The sequence below is a fragment of the Squalius cephalus genome (assembly GCF_949319135.1).
Source record: "Squalius cephalus genome assembly, chromosome: 24".
In the NCBI taxonomy this organism is placed as follows: domain Eukaryota; kingdom Metazoa; phylum Chordata; class Actinopteri; order Cypriniformes; family Leuciscidae; genus Squalius; species Squalius cephalus.
Window position 1 is genome coordinate 23796427 of NC_137145.1, and position 22522 is coordinate 23818948.

Consider the following 22522-nt stretch of genomic DNA (forward strand, 5'->3'; position numbering starts at 1 on the left):
CATTAATATATTTATAAACTGGCATCTACTAAGAGTAATTAATGCTGCTGCTGCAGTTTATACTATGCATTGCAAACAGAACACTACTGTATTTTGTGATTGCTCGGTTTAAAATCAAAGAACTTGAGGTTTCAAATGTACCGTAAATGTTAAGTAATAAAGAATTAAAAAATTTGAACAATAAATGTAATAGCACCTTTATTCTAAAATCCACTCGGTCACAAACTTTAGTAAGCACTTTACTATTTTATGTCCCTATGCTGGCATACTGACTGACTACATCCTCAAAATATACTGTGGTCTTTCAGTATGCAGTGGAAGCATGCGGATTGTTGTCCTCAAGTGACCTCAACAGGAACTGAGGGACATGTTGCATGTGCCATTTGAAGTCTATTTCAGGCTGTGTGTGCATGATTATATGTCAAAGATACCACTGCACGATCTTTCACAGGAACTGCACTGCATTTTCATAGGAAAGCACCATTTCTGAGCTGTTATATATGATTCAAGCTCCAGGAAATGTTAGGACTTGCTTTCTAAGAAAATTTTGCATGTGTCATTTTAATAGATTTACAGCTTGCATAAATCAACAAGCTGGATGATGCACGTTAAACCTGTTTTGAGCGTGCTTGGAAAACCTATTCAGTGTTTTGTAGAACAGTTTTGTCCATTTTATTTGTTAATGTAGTACATACTTTGGCCAATCTTGAATCTAGATGCTGTCTGATCTGAAACAGGAGACTGGATTATCTTGTTCTCTCCAGGATTGTTCGTGAGTGTGAATCTGTGTGTGTGTCTGACCTGCCGAAGCTGGCTGGTAGAAACTCTAGGAAGGCATCGTTCAGGTAGAGCTGGGTCAGGCTGAGGAGCTGCGTGAAGCCTTCTGGGAGTCTGTGGAGACACGAGAGCGCTTTCGTTACATCACACACACACACAACACACACACTCACACTCTCTACTAGCTATATACCCACTTTGATATAGGGTTCACACTCGCTTCAACGATGCTCAGGACTTTACAGTTCTTGATATTTTCAGGGAATTCCTGGATGCCTGAAATTTAAAACAAAGAAAAGAAGGAACTTGATTAATAATTGCTGGTTTTATGTTGCTCTTTGTGCCTAGGGTATAAAATGACTTCAAATGAACAATTTGCATTCGGTTCAGTTACAACATCTCGAATGACTGCATTTTTGTGTGGATGCGGACAGAACACTGTACTAAAATACTCTGATGTGGTGCTGTAGATTCAGAAAACACACTACCAAAGTCAATGGAGTATTAGCTGTCGGGATTAAACACTACAAGAGAAAAAGACTGTTGCACTGCTATTGCTGGTTGCATGAAACAACACATGATGGAAAAATAATTCAGAACGGACTTTCAAATGGCACTTTAATAAATAAAGATCCTGGAAATTTACACTATTACATTTTTTTTTTAAATAATTCTATTTCACTGATTTCAACTATTATATCTTTGAGTCCAGAGTTAAAATAAATGTGATGGAATTTTTTACCTATGCTACCAGGAAAAGTTTGGAATTATTAATTTTTATAAAATATATTTTTAAAAAGAAGTCTCTTCTGCTCACCAAGGCTGCATTTATTAGATCAAAATTACAGTTAAAGATTACAGTAATAATTACATTAATTCTGTGAAATTGCATTAGAAACTTTTTTTTATTTCTATGTGAATATATGTTAAAATTATAATTTATCATTTATTCCTGTGATCAAAGCTGAATGTTCTGCAGTCTTCAGTGTCACATGATCCTTCACAAATCATTCTAATATGATGATCATAGGAATAAATTACATTTCAACATATATTCACGTAGAAAGCAGTTATTTTAAATTGTAATAATATTTCTCAATATTACGTTTACTGATCAAAGCTTGGATCAAATAAATGCAGCCTAATATTAAAAAAAGAGCATAATATAAAAGCTTTTTAAAATGTTGACCAGTCTTGTAAAAGAAGTTTTCACAATGATCATTGGTAGTAATCGTCACACAATAATTGTTCAGGGTTTATGGAACTAGAAGTATTTATTTGGAATCAGAATTTGAATATGCCAAAATAAACAGCTGCAATTCAGAGAAGTCCCCGTCCCTATTTGTGCCCCACTTAAAAATAATACATAATATGTTAAGTAAATATTTCTCAACTAGGTTTTTCTCTAAATGGATTACCAAATAAAACGCCACCTAACGCTGTTTTTAGACACGGCTCGATCTCATGCAGCGCTAGAGCTAGACTGCACACTTCCTGTCCTACTAACCACAGGAGCTGGAGTGTGACATCTAAGTTATGTTAAGATATCCTCCCTCCAACGCACTCGGATGCAAGCTAAACCCGTGAGAAGAGACAACCACAGGTGGGTCTGCATCAGCTCAGACACACACACACACACACACGCACGCATCAGTGAGCTCTCAGATCTGCACTAGGTGACCCTGTGCTCGCTCTGGTTTACTGTACAACACTTCTGATGCGTCATTACACCGAGCGGCGATGCTAAAAACAAACACGTCCAGATTTAGATTTCCTGGAAATGCGGTAAAAGTAAGAAATTTGATTAAACTGCCTCAAATCTACCAGCAGTGCCCTCACTGCAATGCAGATGTGCAAAACTAAATATATTCAATATAGTCAGCTAACTGGTCTAAAGGAAACCCTGTAAAACTAGGCTGGTTTCAGTGCAAGATGTGCAATAACTCCAGACTTCAGTCTGAATGTGTGTGGCTGTAGTGCCGCTACTTTACAGGGGAAATACAGCAAACAATCTAACAGCTAAAGCACAGCACAAAATCATGCTAATTAAAGCACCAGTGCTAAAAGTAAAAAAGAAAAGAAAAATCACCATGAACTACTCAAAATCCCTACTATTAGGATGAGACCACGAATTAAGAAGGTTTTGCCTGAGCCTCGCAGTGCAGGTCTGAGATTGTCATGTCTGTCATTGCTTTATCAGATTCTGCAGCGCACCAGCTGACAGATGAAGTGATGTGTAAACAGAGACTCAGTGTGTGTGCCTGGTGTTGCGGTCTTCACTAATGCTTAAAAACGGAATAAATTGTTTCCGCAGATTGCCATCAGTTTACAGTATATCAAAGCTAGAGGGTATTTAACTTTCCAAAGCAGAGCAAGAATAAACAGTGTAATAGTGTAAACAACGGCTCTGTTCCAATCCCTAGAGAGATGCGGTCTACATAGGCAGCTACCTTCTTACTAGCGCCGTTTACAAAGGATGAAGTAATACAGGAGACTGAACCCAGGGGTTTAGCGATGTTAGCATGTTGCTAAGCTATTAGCACAATATTCTCTGTCAACTGTCACACGTTTTTCAGCAGAGATCTGATCTCGATCTGGATGTAATTCATGAAGGCAGGTCATAGCAGAAGTGAAAGTACTTCAAAGTGTAAAAAAAAACTTATAGAAATAAACTGTAAAGCAAATGTACTGAACTAAATATTTTTCATAAAAAAATAAAATTAATATATATAAAATGAAAATTTGCTAGAAAAGCAAGGCCATGTTAACCAAGCTATGTTTCAAATTTGAAGCTGATATCACAAAAACTGAACCCGCTGAAAGGATTTACAGTACCGTTTCCATGCTAAAGCAAAGAAAATTTGACTGTTTAAGCTGATTGTACCTAAATTATGATGATTACTGAATTATGTGATAGGGAAAAATCTATAAAACACTACCGTGACACTGACATAAAACACATTGCACACACAAACACCACATGTTTGATTAGCATGAAAAGCGTTCAGCATTTTTACAGTGCTGAATAAGATATATTCATAACTGGCTCTTGTCTTGAATTATACGTCTTGTTTCTGTCTGATAACCACCATCCAATTCTAAACCAATGAACGACACATGAAAACAAAATGTTAATTTACTAGGATTCGCCTGGAATTAATGGTGGATTGTGTGTAGCAGCGTAAACTGGAGCTTGAAGAGATGAGCTGAGTTACAGTGGATGAGGGCTCAGTGAGTCCGTATATCAATCTCTGATTCTGTTCAGAAGCGTAACTGGACTCTGAGGAGGAGAAAGAAGGGGGGGGGGGGGGGTAAACTGGCCGTTCTGCTTACTGTTCTTGCTGACGTCGAGCTCCCTGAGATTGGTGAGGTTGGCGATGGCCGGTGGCAACACCGTTAGGTCATTGTCCGGTAGACTCAATCGGTAGAGCAAACTGCAGTTGAAAAGTTGCTGTAAAGGATTAGAAATGGAGAGACAGAAGTTTGAGAAACATTCCTGGAAAACTTTAAGAAGAAAGAAACTTCATATTGATATTCCAGCTTTTTGCAGAGGAGTTGGATTCATTTAAAATTGATTTTTTGGTGAATTAGTTCTGCATAGGTGAAACAGTCAAAGCAAAATCAGGTTAAAACTTGATCAGATCTCGATGGACCTTCATGTAATCCAATTCCATCCGGTCTGAGGAAAACAACACGTCTGCAACACAAGGCCATTTCTGGACTGGTGGAGGACAAGAACGACGTGGATAAACACAAAAAAATTCAGCCCAGTGGAAACGGTTTATATGATAAGTAGAGAGAATCGAATCGCTCCGAGACATCCTGCCAGTTAATATCTCGCAATTCAGACTTTCAGAGAATACTGAGTTTATAACACAATTGTGGCTTTATTTCTCACAGTTCTGAGTTTATATTTCACAATATATATTTCACAATTCTGAAATTGAGTTTGTAACACATGCCGATTTCATAACATTTGGACGAATTGATGATTGCTGAAAAAAATTATCACAGATTTTAAACTATTTCAGATCAAATATGTAAATATTTCAATATATTAATTAGTGGTGGGCATAGATTAATTTTTTTAATCTAGATTAATCTCACTGTAATCTTGGAATTAATCTAGATTAAAATGGCTCATTTGAATTCTGCCGAAGGCATTCAGAATATGTGTGTGCTACCCAAATAATGACTAAAGGGCACGCGTTTCTTAAATACAAAGTGACATTTAAAAGAACTTGTGAAGAAATGCCAGAGATTTTTATTATTATTATTAAAACTAACATAATAAAGTATGTTTTTTTTTTTACTTTGAGCAATGGAGCTATAATAGACTCTTATGAGCATATACAACAAAACAGCTCCTTGGAAAAAATGAAAAGTAGCCTAATATTGTAGTAGTTATAAACAAAGGTCTATTTTTAGTTCAGATTAACATTTTAGGGCAGCAATTTTATTCATAATGTCAAAATAAAACCAACGTAATGTTACTTGAAAGCATTATAGCCTACTATTCCTGCCAAACTTCCATGGTTGCAGTTAGTGTTACTACAGTAAATCCATGGTAAATGTTGCAGATCTGTGAACACCGGATAGTTCATTCATGGCACAATGTTTCTTCCTGGTTTCCACGTCAGTGCTGTTTGATTCGTTAATAACTGAGAAATGTGAATGTTTCTCACTAGATCTCGCAGCAATGTTATTACTTCTGTGGCGAATTCAAATGCTTTCTTTACTGGATCTCTTATTAGCGCTGTGTAGTAGCAGTGTCGCTTGATCACGATCGGCTCGCGCTGCTTTGGTCCAAACTGATAAACAACGGTCCGTCAACCACACAATAATAACGAGTAGCTCAGTTTCGTTCCGCTTACATTACGTTTGCCATTTGATGTCGGACAATGTTGTGGTTGCGCCAGCGCCTCTTACATTATGAGCGCGCTTGCCTACATTTGAAATAACGAAATTTTTGTCGGCAGGAAAAATGGTCCAACGAACCGTTCGGTTTGAAAATGTGTACCGAACACCGAACCGAATTCGGCTAGGTATACATCCGCGCTAAAATATCAAGATGAAAGTCATCATAGCTTGCGTAGTATAGACCAAGCTCCCAACCCAACTTTGAGAATAGATTAACGGCGATATTTTTTTTATCGCCCGATAAGAGTCTCACGTTAACGGCCCACCACTAATATTAATATAGAATACAATCAAAAGGCAAAAAATGCCCATTTACAAGTAACACGAGTTAGGTAATCAGATTAGTTTTTCATGTGAATTGTAAAGTAAAACATCACTTTTAAATTTACAACAAAATATCTGATTTTCTTTATCAAATAAGTAACGCAAGTTACTTTGTTTTCCGTTTACTGACTGACAGCTCTCCTGTCCACATGTTGAGAGAAATCGTGAGTAAGTGTGCAGAGCTGTTGTGTGTGCGCTGTGTGTGTGAACGATGGATAGAGTAGCTCTAAACTAAATGTGAGCACTCATTTACTCACAATAACAGAATCAGTATTCCTCGAAATGAATAAAAACAGTGAAATGCAAACTCAGAATATTACACAAACCTGCCATAATTAAATAATGATAAATCACACAAATATACTTTATGTATTTAATCTCACTTTATTAACCAATGTCTTTGCGGCAGAACTTTGATGATCCAATTCAACCATTCAAACATCAGATTTCTGTTTCAGTGTTTGTTTTTATTGCTGATGTGAGTGTTGAACTTTGTGCGCCCTGTTCTTCTGCGATCCAGAACGGCAACGCAGCCGAAGGGTTTCTTTGAGTTTGCATTTCCTTATTCTTTTCACTTTTGGTGTGAAGGGGACTTTACATTTGCCAAAAATAGAATATTTTATTAAAAACAAACAAACAAGCCCAGATGAGAAAAAAGAAATGCAACATTACTTTTCATAAAAAGTAACTGAGTAATGCAATTAGTAACTTTTTTTCGGGAGTAACTCAATATTGTAATGCATTACTTTTAAAATCAACTTCCCCCAATTCTGCTGCCACCTATCAAAAAAAGGTCACGTTTCACCGCCTAAGCACTAAACAAGCTTTTTGTAGACATGCAGTGCAAGCGTGTGAATGGTGCGAGTGCAAGCGTGTGAATGGTGCGAGTGCAAGCGTGTGAGTGGTGCGAGTGCAAGCGTGTGAGTGGTGCGAGTGCAAGCGTGTGAGTGGTGCGAGTGCAAGCGTGTGAGTGGTGCGAGTGCACTCGTACTTTGGGCAGCTCCTCGATCTGGTTGGCGTCGAGGTAGAGCTCCTCCAGGGTCTTCTCGAAGCCGAAGATCTCCTTGGGCACCTGCTCCAGGCTGCAGTGAGAGTAGTCCAGCGAGGTGACGGTCTCCTCCTCGCCCCGCAGGCAGCGGCACGGCACCAGCCGCACAAACAGACTCCGCTTGCTGCTCATCCTCACGACAGCTCAGGCACTGCAGACGAGCAGGAGAACAAGATCAGCATCTCATCAGCGTTAATTATTCAAGGAAATGAACACTGGGATACGCGATAGTGCTGCCAAAACAGCTTGGTTTGCAGCTTAGTTACACAAGGAATCAGCTTTTTACGGTTCCTAATTGATTTTGAGTAGGTATTGTTTACATCACTTATTAAATGTTATTTTTATTTTAAATTATTTAAAACACACGTGTCATTTTAGACAGTTTTAGTTGTTTTCTTTTGGCATTTTTCTACAAAACAACATTTTCATTGATTAATGTGTCATATAAAGATCAAAACAAATTTAGAAAAATGTATCAACAGGGCAATTCCACGCAAAACTGTCACATCCATAACGCCAGCACAATTGCCATTGTATTTAGTTGGCGTTATGGATGTGACAGTTTTGCGTGGAATTGCCCAACATGATTTTATGTTTGATATATCAACAAACAATTCAGTGTGTGAAACATGTCTGCTATGTGTGTTGTTGCATCAACATTCACAACGTGAGCTATATGTTATGATCACAGCTGAATTTTACATTTTCTTTTTTCTAAAAACATTGCTAGTGCATTACTAGAAATTAAACTAAATTCTGCCAATTATCATCATGATGCATTTCTTGACCCATTTTTGGCAGTTTTCTGTTGACGGGTTTTTTGATTTTGTCAATAATGTTTCCTTCAGTAATTTTGTTGGCGAGATTAACACTCTTTTAGGCATAAACATACTGCGAATAAAGCCGACAATTACTCAATCTACAATAGCACTGGGAGGAGCACATTAACATTCATTAAAACCTTTATATTCACGGTTGGCCTGAAAAACAGCATCATTATACAATGTCCTTTCATTCTGTTGAAATGGAAAGAAGTCCTCGATACGGCATCAGAAAGGGCGGCCCAAGGTTTGCTCATGAATTGACAGAGGTTTTCACGAGGTGCTGCTCTATTTATCCAAACCCAGTGGCAACAACAATTGCCTGCTGTACACACAAGCATTCTCTGGCGTTGTCTGTGTGTGGACCATCATGAAGAGCCCTTCAATCTGCATTTAAATGAGGCGCCACAGCTAATGCTATTCAGAAGCATGAGTGATCTGAAATCGGCCGACAGAAATCAGCTGAAAACTATCAAAAACGTTTGTCGTCATAAAACCAGGACCACTGAAACTCAGTTCTGCACCTTTCACAGGACGTCAGTCCCCGTTGACTTTAAAGTCAAGGTGAATTGTTGGTCAATAATGTATTTAATTTTGTGAATCTGACACAGGATATTCAACAAGAAAAATGCAGTACTGAACTTTTATCAAAAGCAGTTGGATCAGGAACAAAGCCCGACTGAATGAAAAAGTCACTCAAGCAATGGCTGAAAGTCTCTTTGGCGGCTGGTTAGTGGTTCACATTATGCAATAGGCCACATCACATCAGCGTCACAGGAGAGGGGATTCACAGAAAAGAGTCACTACACTTGAAGGAAAGATTACAAAGAAAAATCTTTCTTTCTAGGAATAACATTCATTAAAAAAAAAAGTTAATCAAAGAGTGAAATCAAAGAGTGTTGACTCTGTACATAGTACGAAATACAGATCAATCTGTAAACAGATCATTTCTATACGTGAGCAGGTGTGCACTGATATAAGTGATCCTCCAGATTTAGCTATATTAGGACACGTCAGAGCTCAAAACAATAGCGAAATTTAAAGATTGACTGGTTTTGTTTAGAGCGATTCTCAAAAGGTATTAATGAAAATATGATCAGATGTTGCAGGAGAAAAGTCTGATGCTCAGGCAATAATAAATGATCATTTTTTTACATTAAATACATTACATTGATATTACTTTTTAATAAGCTTCATTAAGTGAAAAACAGCTTAAAAAACTGAAATAATGTTTAATATTTACTAATAATTTGATAAGATAAGAATTTTAATACAAATGTAATACGATTTTATAATAATTTGTTTATAAGTAATATATAATAAATTAAATAAAAATACTACTACTACTAGTAATAAGTTAAAATAACAAATAACATTATTATTGTATATTATTACCACTACAACAATTTATAATACTAACTATACTCCTAATACATATGTTTTTATGTCCGTAGCCTAATAGTGATGAAGTTATTTCAGAAACAGAAAACAATTACAGTCTGTTCTGAATAGATCAGTTGCTGGACAGGTGAATATAAAAATAACCCGTCTCCATCATAAAACGGCAGATAATCAACAGAATCAGTTCATCCCCTGCAATCTTTTGGTAAGAGGCCCAGATCTTTGACCGCTAAGCTACACTGCGCCAGACAATAGAAGCGGTTGTTTCGGTCATTAGATATTAAACACACTTGATACAGATAATACACTAGTCAAGGTCAGGCATACATGGGTAATGTTTGATGAAAATGACAGGTCAATACTTCTGGATAATGAATGAAGAGATTAGTGATCATCACATTGTATGAATCATTTAGGGAAAGTAAAAGCACAAGCCTCGTTCCTCGTTCCTCTTGGAGCAGGTCCAGGCGCACCATTGTGTTTCCACGCACACTGTGTGGTGATTACATGGAGTCCTGCGGTATTGTGACAGGGCGTCTAGAGTGTCTGCTTTTAGACATGGATTTCAGCGCACAGAGGAGACGCGAGCAGTGCAGGAGGACAAACAAGCCCTCTCAGGCTGCACTGCAGCGCGTCAAGGGGAGACGTGTGAGAGAAAGGGTGAGAGATTTCCGTTTCCAACCAGTTGTTACGTGTGCTGTTTCGAGGTCATGTGATGACTCTGATGAGGAAGAGGAGCGGGATTACATCACAGACACAGGAATGTGGCTGCATCAATGAGATCCTTGTGGAGGAGTGTGGAGAATGTGACCTTTCTCCTCCTCCTCCTCCTCCTCCTCGGACGGGCGCAGCACATCTTCATCACGTGTGCAGGAGTGTTTGGACCGAGGGCATCCAAACAATCACTCCTTCAATGAAAGTCACTGTGGGCAAGCCCGCCGATAGGGGGGGACAAACGGGTCTGTTGTCTGAACTGGGCCCTCATTAAATTATGGAATAATTACTTTTTTTTTTTTTAAATAGGTCTATTTGTGGAAAAAATCTGTAATATTTTAGTTACATAAAAGCTTTTTATTTGTTTTCTTCCTAATTGTCCTTGAAATAGTGGTCAAGAACCCCCCCCCATCCCCCCCCCCCCCCCGCCCGCCCTCTCTGTGATATTTCCTGTTTGTATTTTTGTACCACACTTTACATATGTAAACTGCTCCTGATGAACAGAATAAAGATCATACAGTCTGTATGCAAATCCTTCCCAGCAAACACACGACATACCAGTTACATAATTGGTAGTTTTTGGTAATCTCATGATTTACGGATTAACAACATAACTACGACACTGCATGCTCATTATTTATTTCGCACTTTATTTATAATGAAGTGATATCCAGCACGTGGGCTAGATTTACAGTGCTTCTGATGTTGTATTTTGCCATTTTCAAGCTCAATATCCCCTTACTGTTGCCAAAGAAATGATGGAAAAGAACAGCAGGAACTTTCTGCAAGAAATCTTCAACAGAAAATAGTGGGGCTGGGTAAAAAAATATCGATTTCTCGATTTTAATCGATTCTCATTTTTATGAAACGATATCGATTCTTGAATCCCAAGAATCGATTAGTCATCCTGTTTTCAGTTGATGAATGAATAGAACACTGTAATGCGCATCCCATCCAATAAATCGCAATAATCTTTGTGCTTTGTTACTATTGATATGAAACAAAGTCTCAGATTTCAAATTACGTCCATTTTCTAACGAAATTCAAAAACATAATTACTGTTTTGGCGCTGTGGCGTGAGATTGCTCTGGCGCAGCTCGAGAGAAGCAGCAGCGTGAGCGCACATGATCTTCTCTTCCACCTTAATACCAGTTACAGCGCGAAATAAACATGAATGAGCATCTGAAAGTGTGTTAAAAGATAGAGTACAACTTATCGAAGTCCGTATCATGTCACATGGAATCGCTCAATCAGTGTTTCAACCGTGGAAAGACGTTAGTAAACAATGTCATGTAACGTCACATTTACCTCAGAAAAAACATATCCAGTGACCATAAACTCAGCTAGAAAAGTTAACTCTAGAGAGGAGAATTTTGTTAAATATATGCACCATATTACATATTCATTATAATGTTTAATGTTCTTCAATATTTAATGCATGTTTGAATAAATCTGGAAAGTTTTTTATGACAGCCATCACTTAAATTTTTATATAATTTCATATAACTTTATTATTATAAAAATAAATAAAAGTGTATTTTTAGTGTTTGTATACAAATCAGTTAATTAATTTTTACCTTAAATATTATAGTATAGTATAGGCTACAACTGACTCCCAGTTACAATAATAGTTAAGAGATTTGTTTTCCTTGAGAAAATTTGCCATGTATTGTACCTGATATCCAAAATAATCGATATTGAATCGAATCGTAATCGAATCGAATTGCAAGCTTGTGAATCGAAATCGAATCAAATTGTGAAATTTGTGTCAATACCCAGCCCTAGAAAATAGTCAAACAGCACTTTCTGGAGTGCAAATGTTAAGAGTGCAAATGTTAAGACTAGTGAAACCCTTGGTAAGGCTTCTTAAGGTCATGACAGCCACAGCCGGTCAACTTTCACAACTACTGCGTGTGGCTGTTGCGGAAAGTTTGTGCAGTGAGTGATAGCGAATGAGGACACGCTGCTCTCCAGAGGCCTCCTCTTATCAGGCATAATAAACACGCGGCGGGTGACGTCCACTTGCGGAGGGAAATACTGATGCAATCAGCGTAGCTGACGAGAAGAAGACCCGTCGTCCACACACACACACACACACACACACACACACACACACACACACACACACACACACACACACACACACACACACACACAGTGTGTGTAAGAGCTACAGGGGGGGTGAAGGCTGAGGACCACGAGCAGTCGAGAAGAGCTGAGAGATCATTCAGCATCCAGTCCAGGCTGAGTGACTGCACATTTCTTTTACAATTTGCAATTTTTTGCTCTTTTCATTCTAGGCATTTACTCTCCTGAGGTTTAAACACAGGCATGCATAATTCAGCAATTTGTAGTGCATGGGAAAATATGGTTTTATGTCCTATTGGCGCTGACAGCATCATGTGACGCATGCCATGCGATACATCCCTCGGAGAGGATGAGGATGTCTCTAAGGAGCAATGCAGCTCACCGAGCCGACGGTAATGAACACCACATGGCCTCTACACGCAGCAAAACACTAAACACACTGAAGGAGGGGCCTGAGCCAAATCTAGAGACCAGGATATCAGAGATCCAGGGCTAACTAGAGATCAGGCAATATTACCTTTTTATGGCCATTAGCAATGCGGATAAGACCCCCTGTGGCGAAAGCTTTTGATGTTGTTTATATGTCTAAGTGGAGTTTTTAATGATCTTTAAGACAAACCAAGTACAAATTCATCAGCCAACACCATTGATGAGTTTTTCCTCCCTAAACTGAAGTGAACCAAAGACAGTCTCAAAAACACGCTTCGAAACCGCCACGAACATGTGACCCATCCCATCAACGTGCAGAGCTTTTCTCATGGCTTTCTATGATGTGCAAAGCGTTACTAAAGACACTGATACAGAAGGCAGATGTCTGACTCCGAGATGGCGAACGGGAATATGTTTTGTGTAACATTAGCATTAGCATTATTAGCGGTTTAAGAACCAGGCTTTTCAGAGCAAGTATCACTCTGATACATCGACTTGTAGACGAGTCTGTTTAATTCACTCTTCCTCTTCAGAATCAGTTTCTGGTTCAATCTTCAAACTTATTTGGCTGATTCAAACCAATATTTCCACTTGGCATTGTGTAGCGTTTACAACAGTTGAGCGAATGGATCAGGCAGAGCTGGTGTGAGTGAGTGGAGGCGGGGATAATTTGCATATTCATGGTTTCTGTATATTAAATGAAGCATTTTCTCAAAACATGTCACATACTCAGTCTACAAAAACACAAGCATTATGAATATTTGATTAATTACTACAATTGTAGCTATTCATGCTTCATATGCTTCAGGCAAAGTGGTTTTGCAAAATGAATAGTGGCAAATTAATTTTACACATTTAAAAAAAGGTATTCAAAAAATGTAAAACTTACACATTTAAGTTATTCAAATAGTGAATACTATTTCTTGGTGCTGTTTTTAGAGTCCTATCAAGGCCCTATAATTCCTGCAATGTGGAAAATGCAGACGGAATCACACAATACAGCAATGGGAACAGAATTCAACACGAATGTCATGGAATTTGGCTAATTTTGGATGAATAAATCAATAGTAGGGATGTGCAATTAATCACATCGGAATATGAACCATCTTCTGTGAATATTAATGCCCCTCTAGAAATGAAACCTGTAAACATCTCTGCTGTGCAGCACTTCGTTTGGCACACAACAACAGGAATTGTTAGGCTAATTGTCAGTTGATTACATTTTAAAAGATTAAATCATTAATGTTTTACGGCTTTCTTTGATTACTGTTTTCTTTGATTAACGTTTTTGATCAATTTGTATCAAATCATATCTTATATCTAGAACCATTAAAACAGACAACAGAATTTCTGGAAAAAAATAAATAATAATTTCATATTATTGTATTACTAATTCAATTATTATGAATTTAATTGATTAGACATGCTTTATGATTGTTAAAATTCAAAACGTAATCCAGTACAATTAAAATGAAAAAAAAAAAAAAAAAAAAAAAAACAGGAATTTGAGAAAAGATAAAAACGGATCTTACAGGAGATATTATTGGTAATATTCAAGAGCCAGTGAGTGAGTTGTACCCGATCATGGGTGTCTCTCCATCAGCACAGCTCACGAACAGCCTAGCAACTGCACAGCAACAGGCTAAAAAACACTCAGAAACGCAAGTGCACAGCAGCGCCCTGGCAACAGCAGCGCCCTGGCAACCAATCACAACACTCCAGCATAGCGACGGAAAGTTTTACAAGCACCAAAACTGTAAAAATCTAGTTAGAAACTATTCTTCTCACGTATCGTAACTGTGCATGTTGGCGCATCCAAATGTGTGTGTGTGTGTGTGTGTGTGTATGAGGGGGCAGGGAAGGGGCAAGAGAGATTTGCCTACTGGCACAACTGTCACATCAAACAGACCTCCCACAATCTGTCCTCCCTCTTTTGTGCCCGTCCACACGGCTCTCTTTATCCGGAAAACGCCAGCCCATCGGGAAGCCTTTAACCCTTTGGGTCACAGCCATTGCCATGGTTACAGTGGGAGTATGGAGGGGAGAAAACAGTGGACACTGTGACAGACACCGCAGCACTGCTACACAACGACAGCGCCTCGGGGTTACCGGGATCATGTGGCATAAAAACAGGACGGAAATGTTCCAGAGAAAACACCTGTGGGGTAAAACTCACACCTAGAGCACCGTGGAGGAGGAGGAGGAAGCCCTTCACACGCATGCTGGCACTGTAAAGCCCAGCCCACTGCTCTGGGGATGGTTTTCACGGATCACTTACCACTGGATTTCTGTGTAAGACAGTACAGGCTTATAGTTGAAAAAACAACGTGACTTGAGAAGCTTAGAGGAAATGGTGAACGGGATTCTTTAATCCTGCTTTAAAGGAAAAGTGCTTCAAAACTGTTACTCTTTCGCATTAATCTAGAGCAGCAACAAATAATTAATACAGTCAATAATAATAATAATAATAATAATAATAATAATAATAATAATAATAATAATAGTACATTTACATTTATGCATTTGGCAGACGCTTTTATCCAAAGCGACTTACATTGCATTCAAGGTACACATTACAATAGTAATGAGAATTTAAAAATTCTTTATTGAATAGTTGGATGCGAAAAACTTGGGAAAACGGTGGGAAAAGTGCACGGCTCAAATTACTGATAGCGGTCGTTTCAGAAGCTAATACGTAGTTTCGTGTGGGTTACCCTGTCGGGTAGGCTTATGTTTACAGGAAACAGAAATTACTAAAACAAGTTACTGTGAACTATGAAACTGTGTTGCCATACACTGTCACAATACACTGGTATTGGTACAATAACCATCATATTTAAAAAAAGGAAATATTATGTTACTACACATAATAATATGGTAAATAATCCAGCAGCAGAAGCTGACACCCCATTTTAAGACGAGTCTATTTTGGCTAAGTCAAGTGCACGGAGAAAAGTGTCCGTGTGGGAGTTCAGGATTGTGTGTAATAGATCTGCAGGAGGTTCTGATCAAAAGTAAGGTCTTTTCGTACAGTTTCGGTTCCTACACTCAAATTTTGAGTGATTAACTGGCTAAAAAAAAAAGATTAAACACAAAATTGAGAAAGATAAAGATGAATTCGACTGATAACATATTGCTGTCGTCACTTCCTTTAGCCATGATAAGTTTGTAGTTAACATTTGATATGGCGACAGCCCTATTTCCTCAGTGTCTTGTACGTGACAGGGTCAAGTATGAATATGCAAAAGATTTTTGTCCGGGATAAAAAATTGCTGTAGAAACAAATTTTACTCAGAAATTGCTAGTAAATACCAAGAAATGGCAAGTAACACACTGAATTAAGTGTGATTTTTTTTTTACATTTTTATATAATTTCTTTGAATACACATTTTTCTAATACAACAGCATGAAAAAGTGCACCAGGGACTTTCAGCCTGTAGTTTGGAACGACATAATTGAGTGAGTTTTTGGTTTTTGGTGAGACTTCAGCAAGGCTCTGATGAAGAAGATCAAGGCTGTGAATCAGTGGCTCCGGGGCTCTTGTGGGAACTCACTGACCCATTTCCCGCAGCTATGTGGACCGGCTCTGATGACCAATTAAACAATGGTCACATTTTAAATACAACAGGGCTCTGCTGGCCTGCACCCCTCCCCCCGTCTGCGGTTATCGAGACTCTCTGCTCACAACAGGAAGAGCTCGTCTGCAGCGTCTCTGATGCAAAGCGCTGTTGCCATCTCTGAGCCTGCGTAATGCTAACCAGAGCACCAGCGTCGCCAAGAAACGGCCCCCGCTAATATGCGCTAGCCTGTTTGCGGGTGCTGCTGACGTATACAGTTCTCAGTTCCTGGCGGGGAGAAGGAAACGTTTTCAGATCCTGTCGCACAGCTCTATGAACCAGCGACCGGCGTGTAGCGTGTCAGATCCGACTGAAATGTACGGTTTCTGACAAGGCTGGAGATATTTATAGGCGAGCTGGATTTGGGTAACACTTCAGACCAGAGCGTTTTGATCCAAACCGAGCTCGCCGGAGGAATGCTGGGGCGATGCATCTGAAAATTAGGCCACGTTTGGAGGGAACAGAAAAGGCCAGGGAGAAAGTGAGAGAGAGTGAGAGAGAGAGAAACAGAAAACATCAAGCAAAACCCTGAGAATATGCAGTCTGGAGGGAAGAACTGAAAATAACAGGGTGGCTGCGCGTGAGCTGATGATCTGAAGTTTAGTTACAGCTCTCTGGGAAATCTATATCACTTGGCACAAGTAATGTAGGGCAAGTTCTGCTTGAATACTGTAATACTGCAGGAAAGATTATTTGACTCAATACAAGGAAGTCAGCATGGAAAGTCCTGATCTTGGGGGTTTCAATCAAGAGCATTAATAACTGGACTTAAAGGGACACTCCACCCATTTGCATTAAGCTTTGCATTGTTAGAAACCCAGTCATACTATTGAATGGTCGTGCAACACTCTCTCATTTTCCCCTGAGACGGGAGAAATACGTTATTTACCTCTTACACTTCCTCCTACAATGACGCAAAAATCTTCATTTTGCGTCATTGTCGGAGGAAGTGTAAGAGGGGGGGATTTCTGTTGAGACTACAAGCACTAGTTCCTCATCTTTCCCAGGGGGCGGGACCCGCTCACGCTACAGACCTATTACAGATCAGTGGGTGGGACTTTACTCTCTGAAACTGAAAGCAATATCCTCCATCTTGTTTGAAGCTAAGCTAACAGACGCTGTAGACAGATGTAAAGTTATGACAATAGCGGAGGAGAGTGCTCAATATGATATAGAAGAAGAGGATTTCGGAAGTCTGATGCTTGAATCAGGTGTTTGTGGCTACCTTTACAAGCCGCATTATAGCGAAGAGCAGCCGAGGCAGAAGACCTGCCTGCCGCGGACGAGGAGCCCGGACCGGTGGCGCCGGTGATCTCACTATGCAACTACGAACCGCTACGAACACAGAGATAGAGTCCGTCTGCGGCAAAGAATTTCAACGATGACAATTTCTCCTGGACGAAATCTCTGAATCAGACGAGGACACGGACGTTTGTGTTGTGAACTATCCTAGTTTCGCACCGCATATGTTCTGACTGAACATCCAGGTACCATGCAATAATTCACCTTTTCGAAAGAAATACAAACGAGGAGTAATGCACTAATGAGTTCGCCAACTAACTAGACATTTTGTGTGAAATGAATTTCAAGCTCTGGTGGTAGCTAGCCTTGTAGACGGAAGAGTGATTTCTCTTATAGGCAGATATGCGCTTTCTGGATTAGTGGGAGTGGCTTGCGGAGCTGTGCAATGTGGTGCATTGTGGGAGTTGTTGTCTTTCATACAAATGCGTCCTGAAGTTATTTTTTGTCTTTCCTCGGTCACGAAGGCACCAAATTCAAAATTTATTTTACATTTCGACTACATATATGACCCACTTTAAATAAAAAACAATGTTCAAATGGGTGGAATGCCCCTTTAAGGATAGGGCTGTCACGATAACCGCAAAATTGTAAAACCGCGCTACTGAGAAGCCAACCGCAGAGGAATGCAAGTAACCGTAGCAACCGCGATTTTCGCATGTTTTCTTTTTTCATAAGGCTATACCCTTCTTGTTTTGAACTTTGTGCTTGTGTATTGAATGCTAAATAAGTTAATAATCATAACAAGACTGTTTTTATCATGGTGATTTGTACAGAGGCTTCATTGATTTGCTCTTAAGACTTACAGACAGTAAATGAGAGAGATCGACTGAGCGCGTGCGATTACCTGCGTCTGTCTTTGAGGTCAAGTCAAGTCATATGCGTGAAAAGCTTTCCATGTCCAAGGAAAGCAAAATATTTGTCGTGTCATCCTCTTAACGTTTAAGGGGATTTACCATGAATGGCATCAGAGACAGCGCTGGTCAGCATCCACAGCGCGAGGAAGCCGCGGGAATCAAAAAGCAGCGAGTCACGCATTGAATCAATACCATTTAAGCGTCAGCTTCAGCGTTACCCATGCGACGCATTGCTGGTCAGCTCAGCCTTGAAAAGTGGAGCTTAACTTGTTTCATTACTATCTTTTAAAGAATCAGCGTTTTTGAACGTGTTCGTTGAATGAACGGTTTAATGATTCACTCAAAGACAGTCCATTGCCGTAACAATGTAATGCGCGCTGATTGACAGCCGTAACAATGCGCAGAGACGCTGTTTAGTTTCGGTTACATTGGTTACTGAAAATGTAGGCTACTCGTTTTTGTGCATGCTGACCACATGGTAAAACCTATTTATATAGCAACAAATAAATATAAATATATCGAAATAAATAAATAAATGCCGATAATACCGCATACCGTGCTATTGAGCCACTCAAAATTACCGCAAGGGAAATTCCTTCACCGCGACAGCCCTACTTTAGGAAAAAGCATAAATGACATTATGAGTGTAAAGTTGAAAATATAACCTTCAAAACAAAAACGCGTCAGAGCGGTTGACTAGATGTCAATCAGGTCAATGCAGAAGTAACCAAAGCCATCCGTGTTTTCTAACCATGTGTTTCCTGATATTCAAATCTAGTGATTTAAAGAGATAGTTCACCCAGAAATGAACGCTCTGTCATCATTTACTCGCCCTCAAGTTGCAATCTGTATGAATGTCTTTGTTCTGTTGAACACAAAGGAAGATATTTTGAAGAAAGTTTGTAACCAGGCCGCTTTGGGGCACCATTGACTTCCAAAGTAGGAAAAAAATATATACTATGAAAGAACTGTTCAGTTTCCCACATTCTTCAAAATATCTTCCTTTGTGTTCAGCAGAACAAAGACATTCATACAGGTTTGGAACAACTTGAGGGCGAGTAAATGATGACAGAACTTTCATTTTTGGGTGAACTATCTCTTTAAATTTCTTCAGAATTTCTCTTTTTATGTTCTACGAATTTAGATTATCTTTTGTTTTTTAAAAAATATGATTTTTTTTCTCTGAACAACTCCTTTAAAAAAGCATTTAGTAAGTTGCTTTGTAATGCAGGAGCAGTGCTGTAATCATGTTGTACTGATCTGGCCTGTTCTTGGGCCAGCTCAAACATGTGTCTGGGCGTAAGCAGGGGTCAGGTGTCCGGTTCGCCGGTGAGGTGTGTGTGTGTGTCCAGCTCAGAGGTGAGAGGTTGTGTGTGAGCAGCAGGAAGGCTGGGTGTGTGTTTCATTCAGCCTCTCATTGACAAGCACATCTCCCCGACACCGCAGGGGCTCAGGCCACTCAATAATCCAGCACAAGAGATCGCTTTAGAGACACACACTTACAGGTAGGGAGATCTCTGACAGATGCAATGTGGATTCCCTAGTACAAACATTAACTTGGGAAAGGGTGAAGCCAGGACATAAAAGAAGTGAAAAAACACTGGTATCGGTGACAAAAGCAGCATAACCGGTTTGTCCAGTTCTGCTCCACTGTTTTGGTTTTGGTTCTCACCGCTCTGCACAATGCGCAGTGGTCTTGCAGCGGTAAGGCAAACAAAACCGCTATTGTCCTGGCGGATCTGCTCTGAACGAAGGGCGGGTAATCTGACCTCGCTGCATGTGCTGTGCCTGTGCCGCATCAGCTTCAGTGCAAACGTGTTGTGTGTGGAGACCGTGAGAGGGACCTTGCACTTGTCAGTTCACTTTCTGGCTGTTTAATTCCTTTGAGACAAGTGCATTTGAAAGCAAAAACTGCTTTGGCAGAGAGTGATATCTAGCGCTGATAGTCATTTTTGGCACGTCTTTTGACATTGTAGTCATAATCCAAAGTCTGTACTCTTCTGCCAGCAATGCATACCCAGGAAATGACACTAAAACTAGGTTACCTATTTTCAAAGGTTATTGCTGAGACAAGTACAAAAAAAGTAGCTACAGTGATTCTACCATGCTTAAAACATTGTTACACTCTTAAAAATAAAGATCCCAAGAGGGAGTTTTTGCACAGCAGAGCCACTGAAGAACCATTCTGGTTTCCACAAAGAAGCTTTCAGTTTACACTGGAACTAATGATTATTTTTTCAATTAATCAAATAATCTAACTCATACTTCTTTCCTGTTAATGTACGGTTTATTTTCTGAATGGTTGATTTATCCTTTGGTTAACTTACCAATAAATAACCATAACCAATTATGAACTTTGACCTGATACTACTTAAGACAAAAGATAAGGTTTATGCAGTGTAGGCCTAATAAAGTTGTTTAACCTAGAAAAGTTGTTTACTATGGCTGTGAATGCAGTAACTTTTTGGGATTTACAGCAGCAATTGCTTACAAGTGTGAATCCTGAAATGGTTTGTTCAGGCAGGAGATTAAAGAAGCAGCTTGAATATGTTCATTCAGCTGTGAGATCAAACAGCTGAAGTCACAACCGCACATTCTTACCAACGCTAGCCGTAACCCTAGCGAAGAGTCAAACGTGGTGTCCAGAAAACAGTGGCGGTTTTAAACGATTGACAGCGCGTTATTAAATAAATTAGTAAAATCGAGATGCGAGTTCATCCATTAGATATTTCAACTAACCAACAACAGCATTAAATGCTTTGTTAGTGGTTGTAGCGAGTAAGTTTGAGCCGCGGGTCTCGCACACACGGCAGCTTGTAAAAAGTGAATGCTGTGTGAACGCAGCCGTATTAAGCACAAGATATTGGACTGGCAACCGTTTTAGTGCCGTGTAAAAATCCACTTTAATAGTCCAAACACTTGTGCTGCAGTCTCGTCGTTTTGAGGTACGCCATCTCAGTTTTACAGAGCACCATTTTAATTTGGTCTCGTTTTAAAAACTCCCTTGAGTCGCAGGTTCTTTAAGACCTCAATGAAGAATTCTTAAAAGAACCATTTTTTCCTTTGTTTGAAGAACATTTATAGAACCTTTTTCCACTATAAAGAACCTTTCTGTGGAATGGAAGGACTCCGTGGATGTTAAAGGCTCTTCCTGAAACCACAGATGCCAATAAAGAACCTGATTATTAAAGGGGACATATCATGCTAAATCCACTTTTTTAGCCCTTAAATGCATTTTGTTGTATATTTGGAGTGTTTAGAAGTACAGAAAAGTTGAAATTATTCTCTTCAGGTGCTTCGTTGATATCTTTATATTCTGTTTTGGCCTTATTTTTCAACCTGTTCAGATTTTTCTGTTATCTATGACGTTTTGTGAACTATTACGTCACAGTATTTGCAGCGGAACTGCCAAATAAGGACATTGACTTCCAGCCCAACACTTCCAGCAATCCGCCATTTTTATTTCTCGCTGCAATTTTGTAGTCCAAGCTAAAAGATGCAGAAGTTACGAGAGGGTAAGTTAAAATGTTCGGTTGTTGGATGTAGTAACCCACACGCTTCATTACACCGTCTAATGTAGATGAACTGCCGCGCATGTTTAACTGAAAGAACGAGCAGAGAGAGAGAGAGACCCGGTCGCGCGCACGCACTCTCTCTCTCTCTTCGGAGCCAGGCGAAAGTGTAAACAAGACACCGTCTCCAAACTAGACGCTGTCTTGCTCTCTCTCCCTCGCACATATTAATCAAAATAAATCGACACGGTGGTAAAAGGTCGGAAGACCAAAGTTTCATGTGTAAATACAGTAACACACCATTGCGATACATCCATATGAAGACGTTGTTCTGCAGGTTCGTCGTCTTCATTTTCATCTCGCTCCGGCTCCGACTCTGGCTCGAACAAGTAAGGCTGGCTGGACAAGTCTTCCGTTGTTGACATTTTGTTAATAACGTGTGAATAAAAAGCTAGATAATCGTATCTCTGCTATCAAACTACAAAAATGGCCGAACGGGGTGGAGTTGAACCGAGTGTCACCTCTGCATCCTGGAGAGGGGGCGGGGTATGAAGTGTCTCATTTGCATTTAAAGAGACCGCACCAAAACGAGTTGCTCTCAGACGCACATCAGAAAAGGGGTAGAAAAGGGGCCTGTGGAGCTTTAATAATGAGGAATTCAGACCCAAGCATTGCAGTTCCGCTTTATATAGACTACAAATGTATGATTTATATG

At 39.5% G+C, this 22522-nt stretch overlaps 1 protein-coding gene across 2 annotated transcripts in view; it reads right to left on the reverse strand.

Moving 5' to 3' along the window:
* Window positions 1–22522, reverse strand: part of erbin (erbb2 interacting protein) — a 69975-nt gene that overhangs the window by 29122 nt on the left and 18331 nt on the right. For both annotated transcript variants that reach the window (XM_079861898.1, XM_079861899.1), the window contains exons 2-5: window positions 7013–7220; window positions 4111–4228; window positions 975–1053; window positions 802–891 (exon numbers count right to left, since the gene is read on the reverse strand). In XM_079861898.1, coding sequence (XP_079718024.1) covers window positions 802–891; window positions 975–1053; window positions 4111–4228; window positions 7013–7201 — 476 coding nt within the window. In that variant the 5' untranslated portion in view covers window positions 7202–7220. The remainder of the gene's footprint in view (window positions 1–801; window positions 892–974; window positions 1054–4110; window positions 4229–7012; window positions 7221–22522) is intronic.